This window comes from Otolemur garnettii, unplaced genomic scaffold (genome assembly GCF_000181295.1).
Source record: "Otolemur garnettii isolate 467f Iridium unplaced genomic scaffold, OtoGar3 scaffold00086, whole genome shotgun sequence".
Lineage (NCBI taxonomy): Eukaryota > Metazoa > Chordata > Mammalia > Primates > Galagidae > Otolemur > Otolemur garnettii.
The window spans coordinates 306,030-329,353 of NW_003852481.1; the positions used below are offsets into that span (position 1 = coordinate 306,030).

Here is a 23,324-nt window from a genome sequence, read left to right on the forward strand (position 1 = left end):
GGGCTGGGGATTCGAACCCGCCACCTTAGGTGTATGTGGCTGGTGCCTTAGCTGATTGAGCCACAGGTGCCGAGCCTTCATTGCAGATTTTTATGTGATAAATCAGTGGTGAATTAGTGGGCTGATGCCAGTTAACGTCCTACCAGCATGGCTTCTATGGAGGTTTGTAGCAAACCGACCTATAGGTAATCGGTCTGAGCCAAGTTAACCTGTCACCTTTCCATATTAAAATAAGGGTTATTTGGTATTTTTAAAAAGTATACAGTTATACTCTCTAATTGGATTTTTCTTCATTGGGTTTTTCTTATTTGGATTTAAGAATGAGAAGAATAATTTTATATTAAATATAATCAAGGGTTGGAAACTCTTGACATATTTTTATGTTCTTACTCATTTAACATTCATTAAGGGCTTGCTACGCGCCAGATACTGTGCCAGTAATATTAGATACATTTTCCCATTTATCATCTCCAGCTGATAGGTGAGGAAATCAAGGTATAGAAAAGTTAATTGAATGCTTCAAAGTTATATTGTAAATAATAATAAAAGGATTTAAGTGATAAAACAACTAAAATTTCTTTTTAAATTTCATTTGTTCTTCTTAACACAATGACTTCTGTTTGGTTTGTGTAGGTTTTAGAGAAAATTTCTGAAACTTTTGGATATAGACATTTAGAAGACTTCATGGCTTCTCATTTAGATTATCTGGTTTTGGAATGGCTAAATCTTCAAGATACTGATGAATACAGCTTATCTTCTTTTCCTTTTATTTTATTAAACTACACAAAAGTTGAAGATTTCTACAGGTAGGTCTCTATATGGTGTATGTAAAGTATGTTTAATTTAGAATTAGATGATGTTTGTCAGTTCACCACAGCACATGGATGTGGATGTGGGAGGCTACATAGTGTGAGAAGACAGACAGCTTGTTTTAAAGGCAGTGTATTGATGTGAGTCACTAGATTTAGTGTTTGGTCCTAAATATCAATAACTAGCTATTTGACTTTGTGCAAGCCATATAAACACTCTCTATGTCTTGATTACTTAAAGCATGGGAGTTAAGCTGAGATCTTTAACATCCCTTTAAGCCTTAATATTTGATAATCTTTTTGGGGGGGAATCAAAGATAATGACTAGTGAGTAGCTGGTTATTTCTACCTTGTTTTTATTTTCTATTGCTTGACTATAGGCTGTTGTAGTCATTATTTCTATTAGATTTAGAAGTTTAATGTAAGAGTTTATTTTGCTGCCTTTAACTCTAGAGAAGAAAATTTTGAAAATGGAGAGGTTGAAACAACTAAAGAGTAAGTTAGGTTATCAGGGTAGATTGGAAAACATCTAATATTTGTTGAACATGCTCTGTGCTAGGGATTTTGCTAGGCAGCTCACATGGAGTTATATCACAAATGAGTTTCATGTGTTCATAGTATAGCTTTCTAATTATAGTAGTTATAGGTAGATAGTTGCCTTTAAGAAGGTTATTTCTACAGAAGTAAATTTAATACTCTTTACAGTTTATTCACCTTGGCAAGAACAATAAGGTTGTTGTTCTATATATGCTCAGGATTAGTTCCAGGACATAATATCCCACCCCCACATACCCAAATCAGCACATAATCAAGTCCCCAAGTTGTCCCTGCACAACTCAATTATGGGAAAAGTTAGCCCTCTGTGTACTTGAGTTTCCCATTCCATGAATACTGTTTTTCAATCTCTGGTTGGTTGAAAAATATCCATGTGTGAGTGGACTCGTGCAAGCATGCAAGTTGTTCGCAGTTCAGCTTAATTATGTTTGTTCTTTGAATTATAAATTGCTTTTACATTTCATGTTTTTTTCTTTCTTTTCTTTTCTTTTTTTTTTTTAGAGATAGAGTCTCACTTTATTGCCCTTGGTAGAGTGCCGTGGCATCACAGCTCACAGCAACCTCCAACTCTTGGGCTTAGGCAATTCTCTTGCCTCAGCCTCCCAAGTAGCTGGGACGATGGGCATCTGCCGCAATGCCCGACTATTTTTTGTTGTTGTTGTTGCAGTTTGGCTGGGGCTGGGTTTGAACCTGCCACCCTTGGTATATGGGGCTGGCACCCTACTCACTGAGCCACAGACGCTGCCCCACATTTCATTTTATAATAAAGTTTTATGTGAACTGATTATGCAGAAGAAATATATAGTCAAGTCCTTATTTTTTATTACATAATTAGAATGACATATTAAGCTCTTTATTTTTTTTTTCAGTGTGACTATTTAGAGCTTAATATTATTTTTCCATTTATAAACTTAAAGTATGCTTAATGATTCAGATAAAGTGATGCTATAATGCTGACTATATCAAACCATTTTATTTTATAAAGAACTAGATTATAAAATATTTTGAAAAGTTTTGCATATAACTTTTATTTTAAATTTTTGTATCTTTAGATCTTGTTATAAAGTTTTAATTCCACATTTGGTAATTAGAAGTCATTTTGATGAAGTGAAGTCTATTGCAAATCAGATTCAAGAGGACTGGAAAAGTCTTCTAATAGACTGCTTTCCAAAGATTCTTGTAAATATTCTTCCTTATTTTGCCTATGAGTGTTCAGAAGACAGTGGAATGGCACAGCAAAGAGAGACCGCTAGTAAGGTCTATGATATGCTCAAAAGTGAAAACTTACTGGGAAAACAGGTATGGCTTCACAACTTCTACCCACTTTTTCCTCCCTAATTGATCTGAGATGTAAACTTTAAGTTTTAGATTTATTTATTTATTTGTTTATTTTGGGTTGTTTCTATGTACAATTTGGAATACTTTCATCCAACTGGTTAACAGAGCCTTCATGTCATTTTCTTAGTTGTTGTGTTCAGACATTTATACTCTACATTTAGTAAGATTCACATGTACCCTTATAGGATAAATCATAGGCGTGATCCCACCATTCACCCTCCCTTCACCCATCCTCCCCTCACCCCTCCCTTCCCTGTCCCCTTACGATATTTGTACCAGAATGTTCATTACAGCCCAATTCATAATTGCTAGGTCATGGAAGAAGCCCAAGTGCCCATCAACCCATGAATGGATCAATAAATTGTGGTATATGTACACCATGCAGCCATAAAGAAAGATGGAAACTTTACCTCCTTCATGTTTACATGGATGGAGCTGGAGAAGATTCTTCTTAGCAAAGTATCTCAAGAATGGAAGAAAAAGTATCCAATGTACTCAACCCTATTATGAAACTAATTTATAGCTATCATAGGAAAACTATACCCAATTTTAGCCCAAGATCTCTTTATTCTTATTTACACAGCTCAACTTAGCTTGTGGTAATCACTATCTAGCATAACCAACCCATGAATTTTTTTTGGTTATATGATGTTCTCTCCCTTTAATTGGTGTTTAAATAAGTGGAAATGTTTTTAGTCAGAGTAACAAGAAATACTTTTGAATAATTTTTTTACTTTTGCCTTTTTAAAATTTATTTTAATGGTTAGTAATAGTTAAATACAAACTTGTTAAATTCAAGTAATACTGCATGTATAGAAATGTATAGACGTATAGAAAATCTACTCTCTGTCTTTATTCTCACCAAGCTTTCCACTTTTTTTTTTTTTTAATTTTAAGTAAATTTATTTCAAGTTAATGTGAGGGTAGAAGCAGCTAGGTCAAAATATTTGATTTTGGTAGGTAGAGTTCATCTTGTGGTCGTGCCCCCCACACAAAAGGTGTGCCAACCCCAACCCCCCCATATTTGTTCAGTGAGAGCACACTGCCCCCCACCCCATTACCCCTACCCCCAACTTCAATTGAACTGAGTTTTTCTCCTATTTGGGCATGCGTTGGATCATCTGCTGGCTTCATATTAGTATTGAGTACATTGGATATTTGCTTTTCCATTCTTGTGATAACTTTACTAAGAAGAATGTGTTTCACCTTCATCCAGGATATTATAAAAGATGTGAAGTCACCATCTTTTTTATGACTGAATAGTATTCCATAGTGTACATGTACCACAATTTGTTAATCCAGTCCTGGGTTGGTGGGCATTTAGGTTGTTTCCACATTTTGGCAATTGTAAATTGAACTGTGATAAACAGTCTAGTGTGGATGTTCTTATGGTAAGATGATTTTGTCTTCTGGGTAGATGCCTGCTAGTGGGATTGCAAGGTCAAATGGAGATCTAATTGAGATCTTTGCGGATTCTCCATCTTCTTTCCAAAGAGGCTGTATGAGTTTGTAGTCTCACTAACAGTGTAAAAGTGTTCCCCTTTCACATCCATGCCCCCAGCATCTGCAGCTTTGGGACTTTGTGATGTGGGCTAATCTTACAGGGGTTAGGTGATATCTCAGACTGGCCACTTTTCAAGGAAAAGTACCATCCCAATTTCCTATACCCTGCTTTTTTTCATGGCACTTCTTACCTTCTAAAATGATATAATTTACTTTTCAATTATATTAATTGTTTATTATTAGTCTTCTCCACTATAATATAGGTACTGTTAAGGTGGGAGTTTTATCTTTTTTTGGCCAATGTATCTCAACCACTTGTTATATTTTGGGTACTCATTAAGTATTTGATAGAAGAAGGAGTCAAGAGGGCTCTAATAACCTTTGTTTGTTTTATAATAGTTTATATACATCTAAAATTATTTGAGGCAATTTACATTGAAACATAGATAGGTTTTTTTTAAGGTTAAAAAAGGTTTGTTCACTCCGAATTTATTTATGATTTGTTTTGGATGTAAGGGCTGATTAACTAAACTTGGTTAATGTTATAAAGCAAGGTTAATAAGCTGTTAATGTTAGAATTACAATTGGATAAACTTCCAGAGACTTTGTATTTTCCTAGTTATATATACTGAACCAAGAAATGGAGCATCGAGTTCGTTAGTTGCTTAGGTGGAACCATTCAGAACTGGTTGTAAGTTTGTAGTCCGGAGGCTAATAATTTCTTAGCTCTGTGGCTAAAGACTTGAGTTAAATTTTTGCTAGTTTCAATTTCATTTAGCATTAAGTTTAGTTATAAGTTAATTTTTTTGGTTTTCCAATATATGCTTTCCCTGAAACAGTCTTGTAGATTGTTTTTTTTTCCCTGTGTGTCAGTACAACTAGCGTCAGTCTTTGAGTCTTCTAAATCTGCCGATTATTGAATTCATAAAATATTTACGATTTGTAAGATTGTTTAGCTATACCTAGACATTTGAACAATTTATGTGTACCTTAGCTAAATTAGGGTTACTATAGAATCTTATGAAACTGGGAACGTCAGTTATCATATAATATGCAAGGGAACTCAGTTTTTCTTGTGCTATTAATAAAATTTGACCAGTTTTTCCTCATTTATTTTGGACATATTTGGAATGAGGCTGAATTTTAAAAGGACTGACACCTTGGAGATGATGTCATAGACAACTGATGAGTAAGCCCAAGAGAAAGGCTAGGATCTTCACATTAGGTTTCTTTTGTCGCCTTCTAAAATATTTTTTGTTATGAGAAAGTGCATTTTTGAATTCCTTATGCATCAAGTAAGTTAGCCATTTGCCTTTTAGTTTACAGCAGTGGAATTCCTTATTTGGAAAGTTAATAAGTCTACCTTTAAAACTGCACAGTTCTCATTCATTTGGCTAAACTGTAACATAGGAAACTCATTCTTTATATTTAGAGAATTCATGTCCTTTGTGGAGCTATAGTGGGAAGCAGATTGATGAAAAGTCTGTGTCTGTGGGGGAGGACTTTAGTCTATAATTGATGAAAGGGGATTTGTGTAACAGCTGTCCTCAGAATTTAGAATGTCACTTTAGCAGAGTCTGGGAAGAAGTCACACAGGAAACAAAATGGGGTATTCTTCCCAGTGAAGTTCTACAAGTGAGGCCTAGTTCCCAAATAAGTCGAGAATAAAATGCAGATTGAGGAGCTATAGAGATGTGTGGGGAATTTAGTTGGTGGGAGAATTATCAGGTTCAGTAATTTAAAGCTAGATCTGAAGTTTTAGTTAAAATGATTCTTTAAAATTAAAGAATTTGATTAAGTGGGCCTTATTTGTTTTTTTTTTTTTTTTTTTTTTTTTTTGAGATGGAGCCTCAAGCTATCCCCCTGGGTAGAGTGCCATGGCATCACGCTCACAGCAACCTCCAACTCCTGAGCTCAAGCGAGTCTCCTGCCTCAGCCTCCCAAGTAGCTGGGACTACAGGCGCCCGCCACAACGCCTGGCCATTTTTTGGTTGCAGCCATCATTGTTGTTTGGCGGGCCCGGGCTGGGGATTCGAACCCGCCACCTTAGGTGTATGTGGCTGGCGCCTTAGCCGCTTGAGCCACAGGCACTGAGCCGTGGGCCTTATTTGTTATGATTTCCCTACATTTTCCTTTTCGTCTATATATCAGTCAGCATAGGCTAAAAAGGTAGAGTTATCTTGGAGGTTTTAGCCTTTGGTCATCTGTTTTATAGTCAGTGAATGGTTTTGGAAATAGACAATAACATAAGCCTTTTGAACTGTCTTAAAGGTCACATACAAAATATTAAATATATTTTAATTTCATGTCCTTGCAGATTGATCATTTATTTATTAGTAATTTACCCGAGATTGTGGTGGAGTTATTGATGACATTACATGAACCAGCAAATTCTGGTGCCAGCCAAAGCACTGACATCTCTGACTTTTTGGGGTATGCACATTTGAAACTTAGAGAATTAGCTGCTGCAACTTCACAAGTTCCTAAGGAAGTTTATTGGTTGATACCTTCAAATGTCTGTTTCAATTTTTAGACTTGTACTCTTTTCTAGAAGTTTGTTTCTTTAAAAACAGGCACATTTTAATTAAGGTAATTGCCTATCTTCTTTTACTGTGACTTCCTCACAATAATTACTCTTTCAAGTTGACCATTTTTTTTTTTGCAAATCCAATAACCTTTCTTCTTAATCTTTCTGTAATATTTGAGCATTTATTTGAGCATTTGTGCCATTTATTGTCTTTTGACTTTTTTTTCTTACTGCATGTTACGCCTGATTCTTCCTATCTGTAACTTGCCTTTTTATTTCTTTATTTTTTATTTTTTATTTTTGTAAAGATAGGGTCTCACTCTGGCTCACTTTGGTGCATGCCGGTCTTCCACTAGTCTTGAACTCAGCTGAGCTCAGGTGATCCACCTGCCTCAGCTTCCCACAGCGCTGGGACAACAGGCGTGAGCCACCACGCCCGGCCAACTTGCGTTTTTAGATTACCTTTTCTTTATTATGCTCCTTAGGTATACAATTTAATTTGGATGTGAAACCCCCTTAGTTGTATATGACTGTTACAGTATTTTATTTTCCCAGCTTAATGGTAAGCTACTTGTTGCTTGTAAAAGTACCTTTTACTTTTTTTTATACTGTTGCAGGCATTCAAAATAGTAATAATATATACCAGCATATTTTCACATATATAATTTCATTCATGCCTAAAATATTATTAATTTTAAGCACTAGCAGAGAGCTTTAATTCAGACCTGAAGTGATATAGTACTAAAGTTTGTTTGTGGAGCTGCCAATAATTTTATGAAAGATTATTAAGCTAATTAAGTTAAGCAAATTATTTAGGAGTGTTTAATTATAGAAGGTGAAAAGTATTTAGATATCCTGATGGATATGGACTGTGATATGTCATTTGTGATATTGTTAAAAGTATAGTTTTTCAGTTTAAAATTTGGACATTATTATAACTTAAATTTGTGCTTTAGAAGTTCACTCGTTTCTCAACAAAACCTGTTCTTTTTTCTTGATAATTTTGTTCTGAAAATGATTACTGCATTTTTTTTCTCATTATTTTAGGGATTTGGATCCTGCTCCTAATCCACCTCATTTTCCATCACATGTGATTAAAGCAACATTTGCCTATATCAGCAATTGTCATAAAACTAAGTTTAAAAGCATTCTAGAAATTCTTTCCAGAAGTCCTGTAAGTATACATGACTAGTATAATAATGGAAGAGAGAATTCCTTCTTTTTTAGCTAGAAAACCTGATTAAGTACATTTTATTTATTTTTTTGAGACAGAATCTCACTTTGTCACTGTCCATAGAGTGCTGTGGCATCATAGCTCATAGCAACCTCCAACTCCTGGGCTCAAGCAATTCTCTTGCCTCAGCTTTCCAAGTAGCTAGGACTATAAACACCCACCATAATGCCAGGCTATTTTTGGAGACAGGTCTCACTCTTGCTCAGGCTGTTCTTGCACCTGTGAGCTCATGCAGTCCATGCGCCTCAGCCTCCCAGAGTGCTCGGATGACAGGCCTGAGCCACTGTGCCTGGCCTGATTAAGTATATCTTAAAGAGGGAAATTAAAGAAATAAAAAGTTTATCTGAATCATTTAAAAAGAAAAACACTCATTTATAGGTTTATACCTTGGTATTTTAGTTATCATTGTTAATTGAAGTATGTTACATATGAGGCCAAAATTTCATGATACTTTAGTCATTCATTAGTTCTGGGAATATATTTAATTTTTCATAAGAACACTCTAATTAATTATAGCTTACTATCTGAAAACGAAGTAAATTGGCAGTAGTTTTAAGATAGTCCTTTAAGAAAGTTTGTTGCTTTTTGTTTTAAAGTAATTATAGATTTACAGGAAGTTATTAGAGAAAAAGAAACAAAGAGGCATGGAGGTCCCCTGTGTACCTTCCACTAACTTTCATCGTGGTGACATCTTGTGTATATATCACCGCAGCACAATATTACAACCAGGAAATTGGCCTTGGTGCAATGTAGAGAACTAAGATAGTAATTTTCTTAAGGAAACATTTTGCATTTGATAGCAAACTCAAATCTAAATTCTGCTGTTTCGTTTTTGCAGTATTAAATGTATGTATTATAGCTGAGTATATGTGATCAGACAAGTTTTACTAAATGTGTATTTATTTTCTAGGATTCCTATCAGAAAATTCTTCTAGCCATATGTGAGCAAGCAGAGACAAATAATGTTTATAAAAAGCACAGAATTCTTAAAATATATCATCTATTTGTTAGTTTATTACTAAAAGATATAAAAACTGGCTTAGGAGGAGCTTGGGCCTTTGTTCTTCGAGATGTTATTTACACTTTGATTCACTATATCAACAAAAGGTAAATAATATATTTGGACCAATATATATATACTGTTTTTCTGCCCTTTCTTTTAACTGAAAATTTATGTTTCTAAAAGGTATGTTTCTAAAATTTATGTTTCTAAAAGACTCCAGAGTATTGCTTTCTGAGTTTTGCTTTATAATATGTCTCGTATATCTACCTATTAGTCTTTTAAAATTACACTACTACTTCTCCAATTTTAGAAATCTTACATGCAGCCGGACATGGTGACTTACTCTTGTAATCCAGTAACTTGAAAGGGAAGTGGAGAGATTACTTGAGGCCGAGAGTTTGAGAGCAGCATGGGCAGCATTGTGAGACCCCATCTCTTAAGTACTAAGAATCTTCAACATATGAAAACAAATATGTAACCTCAGCACTTTCAGAGGCTGAGGTGAATGGATTGCCTGAGCTCACGAGTTGGAGACAGCCTGAGCAAGAGTGAGACCTCCGTCTCTTTAAAAATAGCAGGGAGTTGTGGCTGGTGCCTACAGTCCTAGATACTTGGGAGGCTGAGGCAAGAGAATCATTTGAGCCCAAGAGTTAGAGGTTGCTGTGAGCTATGACACCATGACATTCTATGGAGGGTGACAAAGTGAGACTCTGTTTCAAAAAAAATAAAAATAAAATAAAACAAATATTCTAGCTATTGATGGCCTCAAATATGCTGTTATGGAATTGGGGGTTGTTCCTGGGTGTTTTTCGTTGATATTAATTACATTTCCAGTGTTTTACCTACCTTAGCCCATCTATTTCCAAGATTTTGGAAAGTGTAATCTGCTTTCTGTTTCAATAATTTGCCTATCCTGGATATTTCATGTAAGTTGAATTATGCAGTATTTGTACTTACGTGTCTAGCTTGCTTCACTTAGCATAATGTCTTCAGGGTTTGTGTTGCAGCAGGTGTCAGAACTTCATTTTTTATCAGATGAGTAATACTCCATAGTATGTGCTTTTCTATCAGATAATGAACATTTGGGTGTTCCTACCTGTGGCTGTCATGAATGATGCTGAAGTACCTATTGTCCCACACGTGTCTGCTTGAATCCCTAATTCCAGTTCCTTTGGTTGTATACCTAGGAGGAGCATTGATAGGTCATGTGGTAATTTTCCACTAAGCTTTTTCAGGAACCATCAAACTATTTTCCATAATAACTGTACCATTTTACATTTTACCTGCAGTGTAAATAGGTTCCAACATCTTGACCTGTGCCTCTTATTTTCTGTTTAGTTTACTTTAGCTGTCTTGGCAGATGAGAGAAAGTATCTCATTGTGGTTTTGATTTTGCATTTCTCTAATGACTAATGATGTTGAACATCTCTTTTGTTTTTTGTTTGTTTTTTTTTTCAAGAGACAAGATCTACTCTGTAACCCAGGCTGGAGTACCTTGACACAATAATTTGGCTCTAGCAATCCTCCTGCCTCACCCTCCTAAGTAGCTGAGCCTTCAGGCATGTGCTACCACATTGGCCATTTTTAAATTTTTTATAGAGACATGATCCTGCTGTATTGCCTTGGCTGAGCTTAAATTCCTAGCCTCAAGTGATCTTCCTGCCTCAGCCTCCTAGAATGCTGGGAATGCAGGCAGGAGTCACCACATTGAATACTTTTCATGCATTTATTGACCATTTGTGTATCTTCTTTGGAGAAATGTCTATTCTGATATTTTTGCCCATTTTTAAAATTAGGTTGTTCATTATTCTTGAGCTCTAGGAGCTCTTTATATATTCTCTATATGAATGTATTTTTTTTTAATTTGAGACGGATATATTGCCCTTGGTAGAGTGCAGTGGCATCACAGCTTACAGAAACCTCAAACTTTTGGGCTTAACTGGTTCTCTTGCCTCAGCCTCACAAGTAGCTGGGACTATAGGCGCCTACTACAACATCTGGCTTTTTTTTTTTTTTTTTTTTTGTAGTTGTCATTGTTGCTTAGCGGCCCGGGGCCAGGTTCCAACCCGCCAGCCCAGTGTATGTGGTGGTACCCTAACCACCGAGCTACAGGCGCTGAGCCTGTACGTTTGTATTAAACTCATAGAAGATATGTGATTTGCAAATACTTTCCTCTATTTAAAATTGCCTTTTCACTTTCCTGATCATGTCTTTTGGTGCACAAGTTTTAAATTTTGATTAAGTTCAATTTATCTTTTTTTGGTGTCATCTGTAAGAATCCACTGTCAAATGGTCATGAAGATTTATCGTTATGTTTTATTCTGAGATTTTAGCTTCTATATTTAGATCATTCATTGGTCTATATCAAGTTAATTTTTCTATATGGTGTGAGATAGAGGGTCTAGCTTCATTCTCTTGCATGTGGAAATCTAATGTCCTAGCACCATTTGAAGAGACTATTCTTTCATGGAGTAGTTTAGTATGCTTGTCAAAAATCAGTCAGCTATTGATTTATTTCTGGACTCTTCATTTCTGTGTCGGTACCACACTGTTTTTATTGCTGAAATTTTATAGTAAATTTTAAAAACAGGAAATCTTCTAACTTTCTTTAAAGATCGTTTTTGGTTTATGGGGAATCCTGCAGTTCTGGATGAATTTTAGGATCAACTTTCCCATTTTGGCCAAAAATCTGTTGGAATTTCTATTGGGATTGTCATTGAATCTGTAGATTACTTGGGTAGTGTTATCATCTTAACAGTATCATCTTCCATACCGTGAAACGTATCCTGTGTTATTTGGATCTTCTTTAATTTCTTTCCGTAGCACTTTGTAGTTTTCAGGTTATAAATCTTTCACATTCTTGGTTACATATATTCCTAGGTAATTCTTTTAGATGCTATTTTAAGTAGAATTGGTTTATTAATTTCCTTTTTTTGTTTTTTGTAAAGACAGTCTCACTTTATCACCCTTGGTAGAGTGCCAGGGCATCACACTGCTCAAAACAACCTCCAACTCCTGGGCCTACGCGATTCTGTTGCCTCAGCCTCCTGCATAGCTGGGACTACAGGTGCTCGCCACAATGCCCTGTAGTGGCTACCCTTTTGTTGCAGTTCAGCTGGGGTCGGGTTTGAAACTGCCACCCTCGGTATATGGGGCCAGCGCCCTACCCACTGAGCCACAGGCTCCACCCATCAATTTCCTTTTTGGATTGCCATATTTGTTGTATAGAAACCTCTGACTTTCGTGTGTTGATCATGTTACCTGCAACTTAATTGAATTGGTACATGCTAGTAGCTTTCATTTGAATTCTTTGGGAGTTTCTGTGTATTATATGTACAGAGTCAGGTCATGTGTGAATAGAGATAATTTTACCTCTTCCTTTCCAGGTTTCATGCCCTTTTTTCCTTTTTCTTATTGCTATGGCTAGAACTTAAGTGCACTGTTGAATATTCGTGGTGAAAGAGGGAATCCCTTATCTTGTTCTGAATGTTAGGGGAAAGCTTTCTGTCTTTCATTCTTAACTATGATGCTTGCTATGAATTTTTCATAAATTCCCTTTATTATGTTGGGGAAGCTCATTCCTATTCTTATTTTCTAAGTGTTTTTATTATGAAAGGGTGTTGAGTTTTGTCAAATGTCTTTTCTGTGCCTATTGAGATAATGTAGCTTTTTCCTTCATTGTATTAAGGTGATGTGTTACTTGGATTGGTTTTTCTTACATTGAAACACTCTTAGATTCCTAGAATAAATTCCACTTAGTCATGGTGTATAATTCTTTTAGTACAGTGGTCCCCAAACTTTCTGGCACCAGGAATTGGTTTCATAGGAAGATAGTTTGTTTGTGGCTGGGGGTTGTGGTGGTATTATTTTGGGATGATTAAGTACATTACATTTATTGTGCGCTTTATTTATGCAGAATCAGTGAGTGGTGTGAAGTGGGTAGGAATACAGTGAAGCTTTGCTCACTTGCCTGTGGCTCAGCTCCTGCTGTGCAGCCTGATTCCTAACAGGTCATGGGCTGATTTCAGTCTGTAGCCTGGTGGGTGGAGGGCTGGGGGGCATTGAGGGTAGTGGGGACCATAACTTTAATATACTATTGGATTTGTTTGCTGGTATTTTGTTGAGTTTTGCATCATATTCATAACATGTATTGGATATTGTAATTTTTTTGTGGTATCTTTATCTCTGGTGTCAGGGAAATGCCGGTCTCATAGAATAAGTTAAGAAGTGTTCTCTCCTCTTATAATGTTAGGAAAGATCAGTATTAATTCTTCCTTAAATACAAAATGTATTTAAAAAATGTATACCTATTTTAAGAAAGGAAAAAACTATTAAAATCATAATACTCAATATATATTGATAACAAAGGATGAGTAAAAGTCATGTTTGAGACCCTTTTGTACTTGCAAGCATTACAATTTTAATATAGTTTTTTCCTTTCTTGAAATTTGCAGGCTCGGCGCCTATAGCTCAACCGGCTAAAGCGCCAGCCACGTACACCTAAGGTGGCGGGTTTGAATCCCCAGCCCGGACCGCCAAACAACAATGAGGGCTGCAACCAAAAAATAGCCGGGGGCGTTGTGGCGGGCGCCTGTGGTCCCAGCTACTTGGGAGGCAGAGGCAGGAGACTCGCTTGAGCCCAGGAGTTGGAGGTTGCTATGAGCTGTAATGCCATGGCACTCTACCCAGGGGGACAGCTTGAGGCTCTGTCTCAAAAAAAAAAAAAAAAAGAAATTTGCATGTGTTTTGGGCGACGCCTGTGGCTCAGAGTGTAGGGCACCAGCCCCATATACCAGAGGTGGCAGGTTCGAACCTGGCCCTGGGCAAAAAAAAAAAACAACCACCAAAAAGCAACTGGATCTCTATCTCTCACCACATACAGAATTTGCATACATCTTCACCCTCTGTATTTGTTGAGATTCCCAAGAGAAGGCTTCTGGTCCAGATTTTCTGCTGAAATGTACTAATTTGAGTATCTTCACTTTTGACAGGTCTGTTCAGATTTTCTGTTTCTTCTTGAGTCAGCTTTTATAAATTGTGTATTTCTAGGAATTTGTTTATTTCATCTAGGTTATATCTAATTTGTTAGATATAATTGTTCATTTTATTATAATTTTTATGTCTGTCTTCTCTTTTTTCCCCCTCCTTCGTAAGGTTGGCTGCAGAGGTTTGTCAATTTTGTTTATCTTATCAAAGAACTAATTTTTGATTTATTGATCTTTTCTAATATTTTTCTGTTCTCTTGTTTTATCTCCACTCTAATCTTTACTATCTCCTTCCTTCCATTAGCTTTGAGTTCACTCTTTTTTCTAGTTCTTTAAGATACACAGGTTATTGAATTGACATATTTTTTTTCCTTATTTTTGAGATACTTCTTTTTGTAATGTGTTTACTGCTACAGATTTATTTCCCTCTCAGCACTGTCTTTGCTGCATCTCATAAATTTTAATATGTTGTATTTTCATTTTTGTTCATCTCTCAGCTCTTTTATTGTATTTAAGGTAGTTTGACATTTTTCCCTAGTAATTCCAATGTCTGAGCTTCCTCAGGAAATATTTCTGTCAATATATCATGTTTCTTTGAGTGGCTCATACTTTTCTGTTTCTTTGTATGTCTCGTGATTTTTTTTTTTGTTATTAAAAACTGGACATTTCATTATTGTAATGTAGTAATTGTGGAAATCAGTTTTTCCCTTTTCCAGAGTTTGACCTGTGTTTTGATTGTTGAAGGCTGTAGTAGTCCATCTGTTTCATGAATTTAACTTGCTATTTTTCAGAGTGTGTTTTTCCGACCATGCACGGTCTCTGAAGATTCTGCTTCTTAGCCTTGAATTTAGACAGTGTTTGACAGATTTCTTTTAATGTCAGGAGTATTGGGCTGAGAGGGAATGAGGGAGAGAATAAAACAATTAACCAGTGTTTGCACATTGGCTCTGTGCTGGGACTCTCTTTCAATAATAAGTCATGCTTACATTGAATCTTGGAAACAGCTCCAAGTAAAACCTTAGGGTTTTCACTGATCATCTCTGAATTGGCTCAAAAGCCTTACCTTGGTGGTGTGTGTGGCTTTCCAAATTTACCCTAATTTGTGGGTGCTTTTTTTTTTTTTTTTTTTTTTGAGACAGAGTCTGACTATGTCACCCTCAATAGAGCGCTCTGGCATCACAGCTCACAGCAAACTCAAACTCTTGGGCTGAAACAGTTCTCTTGCCTTAGCCTCCCAAGTAGCTGGGACTACAGGCACCTGCCATAACGCCTGGTTTTTTGTTGCAGTTGTCATTGGTTAGCCGGCCTGGGCCCAGCCAGCCTCTGACTGGCGCTGTAACCACTGTGCTACAAGTGCTGAGCCATGTGAGCCTCCTAGGTAGCTGTGACTACAGGCGCCCACCACAATGCCTGGCTATTTTTTGTTGCAGTTGTCATTGTTTAGCTGGCCCAGCCAGCCTCAGTGTATGTGGCCAGCACTATAACCACTGTGCTACAGGCGCCAAGCCATGTGGGTGCTTTAAATGCACTAATTTCCTCTAAGATACTCTCTTGCCAGCTTTTCCCCCCCTATGCTTTAGGTAATCTCTTTATGTTTCAAGAGTAATCTTTTGCTCTACATACCTGTAGGATGTTGGTCAGCCTTACAAAGTTCAAGCAGTGCCCATAGGTTTTTCATCTTAGGTGAGGTTTGTTAAGCAAAACAAAATCAGGCCCCCTGTGTCTCCTTAACTCCCAGACAGGTTAGAATAGATATGGTCAAGAGTTTTAAAATAAGTTCTTTGCTCCTTCAAGAACCACCATGATCCAGTGTCCATATGGGGATATGAGCTGCTGATTTATGATTGCTGCTGAACTGGGAAGGGGCAGGCAAGCTCAAGTAGAATCACAACAGAGCTTTCTTACAGTTTTTCTTGATTCACTATTTTCTTGATTGCTACAAACCTTTGACTGTCCTACAGAGTCTTAACAAAGTTGGTTCTGACAATTTTGCTCGTTTTTCAGTCTTTCTACCTAAGGACAGGAGCTTAGGGGTATCTGTTGTACATTTTGCTGACATTTCCATTTGGCTTAACCATTAAGGTATTAGATATGAAAGCGACTTTATGTCAAGCCATGTCAGAATTAGAGATGTTGAATAAAGTGACTTTTGAATGGATTTATTTCAATTCTGTTTCTTAGAAACCTATTTTTTTCTCCTTATTAGGCCTTCCCGTTTAACAGATGTGGCATTACGTAGCTTCTCTCTTTGTTGTGACCTGTTAAGTCGTGTTTGTCAGACAGCAGTGACTAACTGCAAGGATGCTTTAGAAAATCACCTTCATGTTATTGTTGGTACACTTATTCCCCTTGTGGATGATCAGGAGGTTCAGGAACAGGTAATTTCTCAAATCATCTTCAAAATGGTATTTGAAGTATATTGCTAAAGTATTTTTGGAAGGAGCGCATTGTTTTGTGTTTACTTTGTATTTTTGCTAGGTAATTTAAAATATATTCATCAAAATTACTTAAAATACTCAAAACTAGGGCTAGCCTGGCCCCCATAGGTAAAATCAAAACTACTATGTAATTTTGATACTGATAATTTTCAATTAACTGAAAATTATCAGTTTTTGATTTACTATATTACCTGATAGTTTTCTCTGTTACTTAAAGTACTCGAAATTAGGGCTAGCCTAGCCCTGGCTGAACTGCAACAACAAAAAAATAGCTGGGCGTTGGTGGCGGGTGCCTGTAGTCCCAGCTACTCGGGAGGCTGAGGCCAGAGAATTGTCTAAACCTAGGAGTTAGAGGTTGCTGTGAGCTGTGTGACACCACGGCACTACTAAGGGCGATAAAGCAAGACTCTGTCTTTACATGAAAAAACAAAACAAAAACAAACTAGGAATAGTAGTTCACTCCATCATGATGGTGTGAGAGATATCACTTATATAAAATGTTTTGTTAATATTAGCTTTATACCCCCCTTGTAGTAGTACCTTACATCTTTGTTGACTTATTTGAAATTAAAAGCTAGGTATTTTAGAATTAGAACATTTTATTTATCTGAACTAGGATGGTGCAGTTTTTATTTATTACAGCCAGTTTTTATTCTTTAAAATAAAATTGTTTTTCTCCTTTTAATTTTTCCTTGTTAAATTATATTTAGGTATTGGACTTGTTGAAATACTTAGTGATTGGCAACAAGGATAATGAAAACCTCTATCTCACAATTAAACTTTTAGATCCTTTTCCTGACCATGTTGTTTTTAAGGATTTACGTATTACTCAGCAAAAAATCAAATATAGTAGAGGACCCTTTTCACTCTTGGAGGTAATAAAAATTTCATCTTACTATTTTGTATTACAGAGTATAGATAATAATACTTCTAAAAAACCTCAAATGTTTTAGCAGTAAAAAACTGTATCTGTTTTTTATTGTGGTAAAAAAAAATACAGGGTGGTGCCTGTGGCTCAAAGGAGTAGAGCGCCAGCCCCGTATGCCAGAGATGGCGGGTTCAAACCCAGGCCTGGCCAAAAACTGAAAAAAAAAAAAAAAATTACATAAGATCTACTTCTTAACAAATAAAAATATGCATCTTAATGTAACTCTATGCAAGCTTCCTGGTAAAGATCTGAATTTATGAAATATTTTTAGTTTTAATATGTATAAGATCCACAGTCCACCACTATCTCAAAATTACTATCTGATCCTTACAGGTTCAATTAGTGCTTGCATTAGAGAAAATATTTAACTTTAAAAGAGTATCTCAAGTTCTAATCTTTCAAAACTAAAAAGTCTAATCAAAATTATGTTTAGGTACATTTTTCTATACAACTTGTATTATAATTTAAAATTTTAATCTGTTTGACTCTATATTAGTATGAAAACATTTAAATATATTAAGATGAGAAACTAGAGTTATTATTAAATAGAAATTTAAGCTTTTCTCTCCAATTGAGTATGCTATAGCATATTGAAATGTATGTTGTCAGAGGAGAGTCTGTTAGAGTTTAAAGGATTAAAAACGTGTAGGGTTTGAAGTGAAGAAGTCATTTATTTCCACTTTGGTAGTAATAGTGATGTAAGTCCGTGTCTGTAATTTTTTTCTTTTTCTAAGTAAGTTTTATTTCACAGACTTAACCAACTCATGTTAAAAGCAAGTTACATTTTAACTAATTTTCTCTTACAGGAAATTAACCATTTTCTCTCAGTCAGTGTTTATGATGCACTTCCATTGACAAGACTTGAAGGACTGAAAGATCTTCGAAGACAGCTGGAGCAACATAAAGATCAGATGATGGATCTTATGAGAGCGTCTCAGGGTACTGATTTCAATGGCAAGGGTTTCTTTTCTTTTTTTCTTTTCCTTCTTTCTTTCGTTTCTTCTCTCCCTTCCCTCTCCTTCCCCTTCTCCTCCTTTCCCCATTTCTTTTTCTCTCTGCTTTTCTTTCTTTTTTTTCCTTTTTCTTTTTCTTTCTGGCCTTTCTTGGTGGGATCTTGCTCTCTCATCTAGGTTGGACTATGGTGGTACAATCATGGCCCTAAACTCGTGGGCTGAGGTGATCATTTTGCCTCAGCTACAGGACTAAGTGGGAGTCTAGGCAACATGGGCTATTTCTTCCTGTTTCTCTTCGAAAGAATCTTTCATAAAATCTTGATCTTGGTTTGGTTACAACAGACTTAATTCAGACTCTCACCATTTGGTTAAAATTCTCATCATTTCTTATCTAACTGTAAAACTGATCCTAACTGGTCTCCTCATCTTGAATTATTCCAATTTTATTCATCCTCTGCCAGAATGATTTCTGTAAACCTAGATGTGATTTTTTTTTTTCTAAAACCTTTTAACAAATTCTAGTGCCTAAAAGAAAATTATAATTCCTTAGAGCTAGGCGAATAAAGTAGGTGTCTTTGCCTTCTATTCCAACTTAACCTGGATAAAAAACAGAATGTCTTATTTCGTATGTTTGTTGTGTGTATGTATAAATAGTTATGTGTTTATTATCTGTGTTTCTAGCTCATTTTTTACGTATGAAAACAGATAATTAAATGTTTTATGTTAATTTGATCAGAGTTTATGTTATTACAGTATTACACATGGGAAAAACTTTCTACTTATGTTTTGATTTTCATTTTACTTTGCTAATTAATTTCATATTTCTATCTGAAGGATTTTTTTTTTCCTTTTTTAAGAGTCTCAATCTGTTGCCCCAGATTAAAGTGTTGTGGCATCATAGTTCACAGCAACCTCAAACTCCTGGGGTCAAGCAATCCTCCTGCTTAGCCTCCTGAGTAGCTATAACTACCGGCACCCACCACAACATCCAGCCAATTTTTCTATTTCTGATAGAGATGGGGGTCTCGTTGTTTAGTGTGGTCTCAAAAAACTCTTGAGCTCAACTGATGCTTTCACCTTGGCCTCCCAGAGTGCTAGGATTATAGGCACCAGCCACTGTCCCTGGCCCTCCTAAGGACTTTTTAAACTAATTATAGTTTTGACTCTCTGAGCTTAGAGTTTCTAGTGCATTTGTTAAGAAATATAGAAAATATGAATACTGATATCTTTTGTTTTTGCATGATTATCTATTGATTAGATTTGGCTTGTACAAAATAGTCACTGGCCATTTGGAGCTGTTTAAATGAATTAAATAAAATTTTAAGTTCACTGTTTTCCCTGTACTAATACATGTCAAGTTCTCAGTAATAGGTCAGGCATAGTTGCTCACATTAGTAATCCCACTGCCTTGGGAGGCTGAGGCAGAAGGATCACTTGTCACCAAGAATTCAAGACCAGCCTGGGCAGCATAGCAAGACCACATGTCTACAAAAAAATTAAAAATTAGCCAACATGATGACACGTGTTTATAGTCCCTAGCTATGTAGGAGGCTAATGGGGGTGGATTGCATGAGCCCAGGAGTTGGAGGTCACAGTGAGCTGTGATCATTCCATTGTACACCATCATGGGTGACAGAGCAAGACACTGTCTCAAGGAAATAGTTCTCTCTAGTACATGTGACTAGTTCTTGTCATTGGACAGCATAGATTATGGACATTTCCATCATTCAGAAATTTGTTTTGGGCTAGTGCTGGTCCAAAGTGCTGGTCTGGACTTTAAATACCAAATGTTAAGAAGCCCCAAGCAGCCTCCCAAGGTCCCTGCTAGCTTTATTGTTGAATGATGTTTGTGTTTCTAATTGTTGTGATTTTACTAAGGTACTGACTTCTCTGCAAAATTTGCTTATGACATTTTTCTCTCAAAAATTACTAATTACTTCCACATGGCTGTGTTTCATAAGGAAGTTCAAATTCATTTCTTACATACTTTTTTAACTGCTCATGACCTAAAACCTTTATGAAACTTTATAAAAGTTTTCTAGTCTAGTAATTTAATATATGTGTATATTATAAACAAAAATGTTGCCTATGTGTAATATAAACTGATTTTTTTTGAAATTATTCCTAGGTAACCCACAAGATGGCATGGTGAAGCTAGTTGTCAATTTGTTGCAGTTATCCAAGATGGCAATAAACCACACTGGGGAAAGAGAAGTTTTAGGTAAACTAGAGTCATGTCCTACGTGGTGATGTTTCCGTCAGCAGCGGACCACATATATGGCAGTGTTTTATAAGACTGTCATTCTGTATTTTTATTGTGGCTTTTCCATGTTTTTCCATACAAATTCTTACCATTGCATTACAGTTGCCTCCAGTATTCAGTATAGTAACATGTTGTACGGTATTGTATCCTAGGTATGTAGTAGGCTATATCCAAATATACTTACATGTTGCTTAATGGTGGGGATGCATTCTGAGAAGTGTGTTTTTCTTTCTTTTTTTTTTTTGAGACAGAGCCTCAAGCTATCCCCCTGGGTAGAGTGCTGTGGCATCATAGCTCACAGCAATCTCCAATTCCTGGGCTCAAGCGAGTCTCCTGCCACAGCCTCCCAAGTAGCTGGGACCACAGGTGCCTGCCACAATGCCCAGCTATTTTTTTTTGGTTGCAGCCGTCATTGTTGTTTTGGCAGGCCTGGGCTGGATTCGAATCCGCCACCTTAGGTGTTCGTGGTTGGTGCCTTAGCCACTTGAGCCACAGGCGCTGAGCCGAGAAGTGTGTTTTTCAATGACATAGCCCTACTACACACCTAGGATATATGCTATATATATATATATATAGCCCAGGAGTTTGAGTTTGCTGTAAGCTATGACAGCACTGCACTCTAGCCTGGGCACATGATCAGCTGGAAGTTATCATGACAACATTTTCTCAAGTAGAAAAATGAGAAGAATAAGTGGTACTTCACAAACTATACTGTGTTTTCAATAGTCTTTCTTAACTTCTCAGTGAGAGCCTAGTATCTAGGGTGCTTTCTTTTATAGATTTTGTAATTGAAATATATCTTACATGTAAAAAATTGTGCATAATTATCTAGCTTGAAGAATCTTCATACAGTACATTTGTGCATCTAGCACCAGACTGAAAAAACAGAACTTTGCTGGAACCCTAGAAGTTTCCTTTGAACAGGGAATTTACCTGCTTCTTTATAGTAGCAGTACTTCTAGGTACAAACCTGATTTGGTATAGGAGTATCCTCCTATGTAGTATAAAATCATAGGCTAAGGCGCCAGCCACGTACACCTAAGGTGGCGGGTTCGAATCCCCAGCCCGGACCCGCCAAACAACAATGATGGCTGCAACCAAAAAATAGCCGGGCGTTGTGGTGGGCGCCTGTGGTCCCAGCTACTTGGGAGGCGGAGGCAGAAGACTCGCTTGAGCCCAGGAGTTGGAGGTTGCTGTGAGCTGTAATGCCACGGCACTCTACCCAGGGGGACAGCTTGAGGCTCTGTCTCAAAAAAAAAAAAATAAAATAAAATAAAATCATAGAGGTTTGAATCCACACGTAACATCATACTCAGTGATGAGAAACTGAAATCTTTCAGCTTAAGATCAGAAATGAGACAAGGCTATCACTGCTGTGCAACATTATATTCAAAGTTCTAGCTAGAGCAATTAGACAATAAAAAGAAATTAAAAGTATGAAAACTGGAAAAAAAGTAAAACTGTCTTCATAGATGGCATGATCCTATATGTAGAAAATCTCAGAGAATCCACATAAAAGCTACTATAAATCTAATAAGCAAATTCAGCAAAGTTACAGGGTACAAGATCAACCCATAAAAATCATTGTGTTTGTATACAGTGTACAATCTGAAAAGAAAATCAGGGAAACATTTCCATTTACCATAGCCGTCAAACAAATAAATACTTGGAAATTAATTAAACGGGTGAAAGACTTATATACATTCTGTTGCTAGAAGTGAGTTATTAAGTACAATCCACACTGAAGGGAAGGGAAATTAGACTCCCCCTTTTGAAAGGGGGTCTCAAGGAATCTGTGAGCGTATTTTAATAAATACTAACTATGACTGGGAAAGAGCATAAGGAGTTGTCTGGGATGCTGAAAATACTCTGTCTTCATCTGGTTAGGGATAACAAAGGTAGGAAAAAAATAGGTGGGTATAAATTTTCTTTGAATTGGATAGTTAAGATTTATGGAGGCTGGGTGGCTCACTTGCTCATGTCTGTAATCCTAGCACTTTGGAAGCTAAGGCAGATGGATCCCTTGAGCTCAGAAGTTTGAGACCAGCTGAAAAAATGTAAGATCCCTTCTCTACTAAAAATAGAAAACCTAGCAGGGCATCATGTCAGGCACGGAGGCTGAGAAAAGAGGATTGCTTGACCTCAGGAATTTGACGTTGCTGGGACCTATAATACCATGGCACTATGGCCTGGGCAACAGAGTGAGACTTTCTCAAAAAAGAAAAAAAAAAGATTTATGGAATTTAGGCTAGACATGATGGCTAATAACCTGTAATCCCAACACGTTGGGAGGCCAAGGCAGAAGGATCACTTAGCTGGGTGTGGTGGTATGTGCCTGTAGTCCCAGCTACTTAGGAGACTGAGGCAGGCAGATCACTTAAGCCTGGGAATATGAGGCTTAGTGAATTTCAGAGTTGGATCATCCCACTCTACTCTAGCCTGGGTGACAGAGTGAGACTTGGTCTCTAAAAGAAATAAATAAGATTTATAGAACTTATATAAATGTATGCAGTAGCTCAAAAAAATTTTTAGTAAAGGTAGATACTCTCCTTCAGAGACCATGTGTATACTTTCATCATTTTGTTTGTTTGTTTGTTTGTGTCTCTATTTGAGGCAGGGCCTTGCTTTGTTGCCTGGGATAGAATGCAGTGGCAAGATCATAGCTTACTATGTCCTCATACTCCTGGGCTTAAGTGATTCTCCTTCATTAGCCTGCCAAGTACATGGGACTACAGGCACATGCCACCATGTCCTGCTACTTTTTCTATTTTTTTAGAGTCTGCATCCC

At 36.7% G+C, this 23,324-nt stretch overlaps 1 protein-coding gene across 1 annotated transcript in view; it reads left to right on the forward strand.

Moving 5' to 3' along the window:
* ATM (ATM serine/threonine kinase) overlaps positions 1-23,324 on the forward strand; it is a 156,220-nt gene that overhangs the window by 59,902 nt on the left and 72,994 nt on the right. Inside the window, exons 26-34 of the mRNA XM_023516060.1 lie at positions 634-806; positions 2,417-2,663; positions 6,523-6,638; positions 7,780-7,906; positions 8,877-9,073; positions 16,161-16,332; positions 17,103-17,267; positions 18,127-18,259; positions 20,402-20,494. Coding sequence (XP_023371828.1) covers positions 634-806; positions 2,417-2,663; positions 6,523-6,638; positions 7,780-7,906; positions 8,877-9,073; positions 16,161-16,332; positions 17,103-17,267; positions 18,127-18,259; positions 20,402-20,494 — 1,423 coding nt within the window. The remainder of the gene's footprint in view (positions 1-633; positions 807-2,416; positions 2,664-6,522; positions 6,639-7,779; positions 7,907-8,876; positions 9,074-16,160; positions 16,333-17,102; positions 17,268-18,126; positions 18,260-20,401; positions 20,495-23,324) is intronic.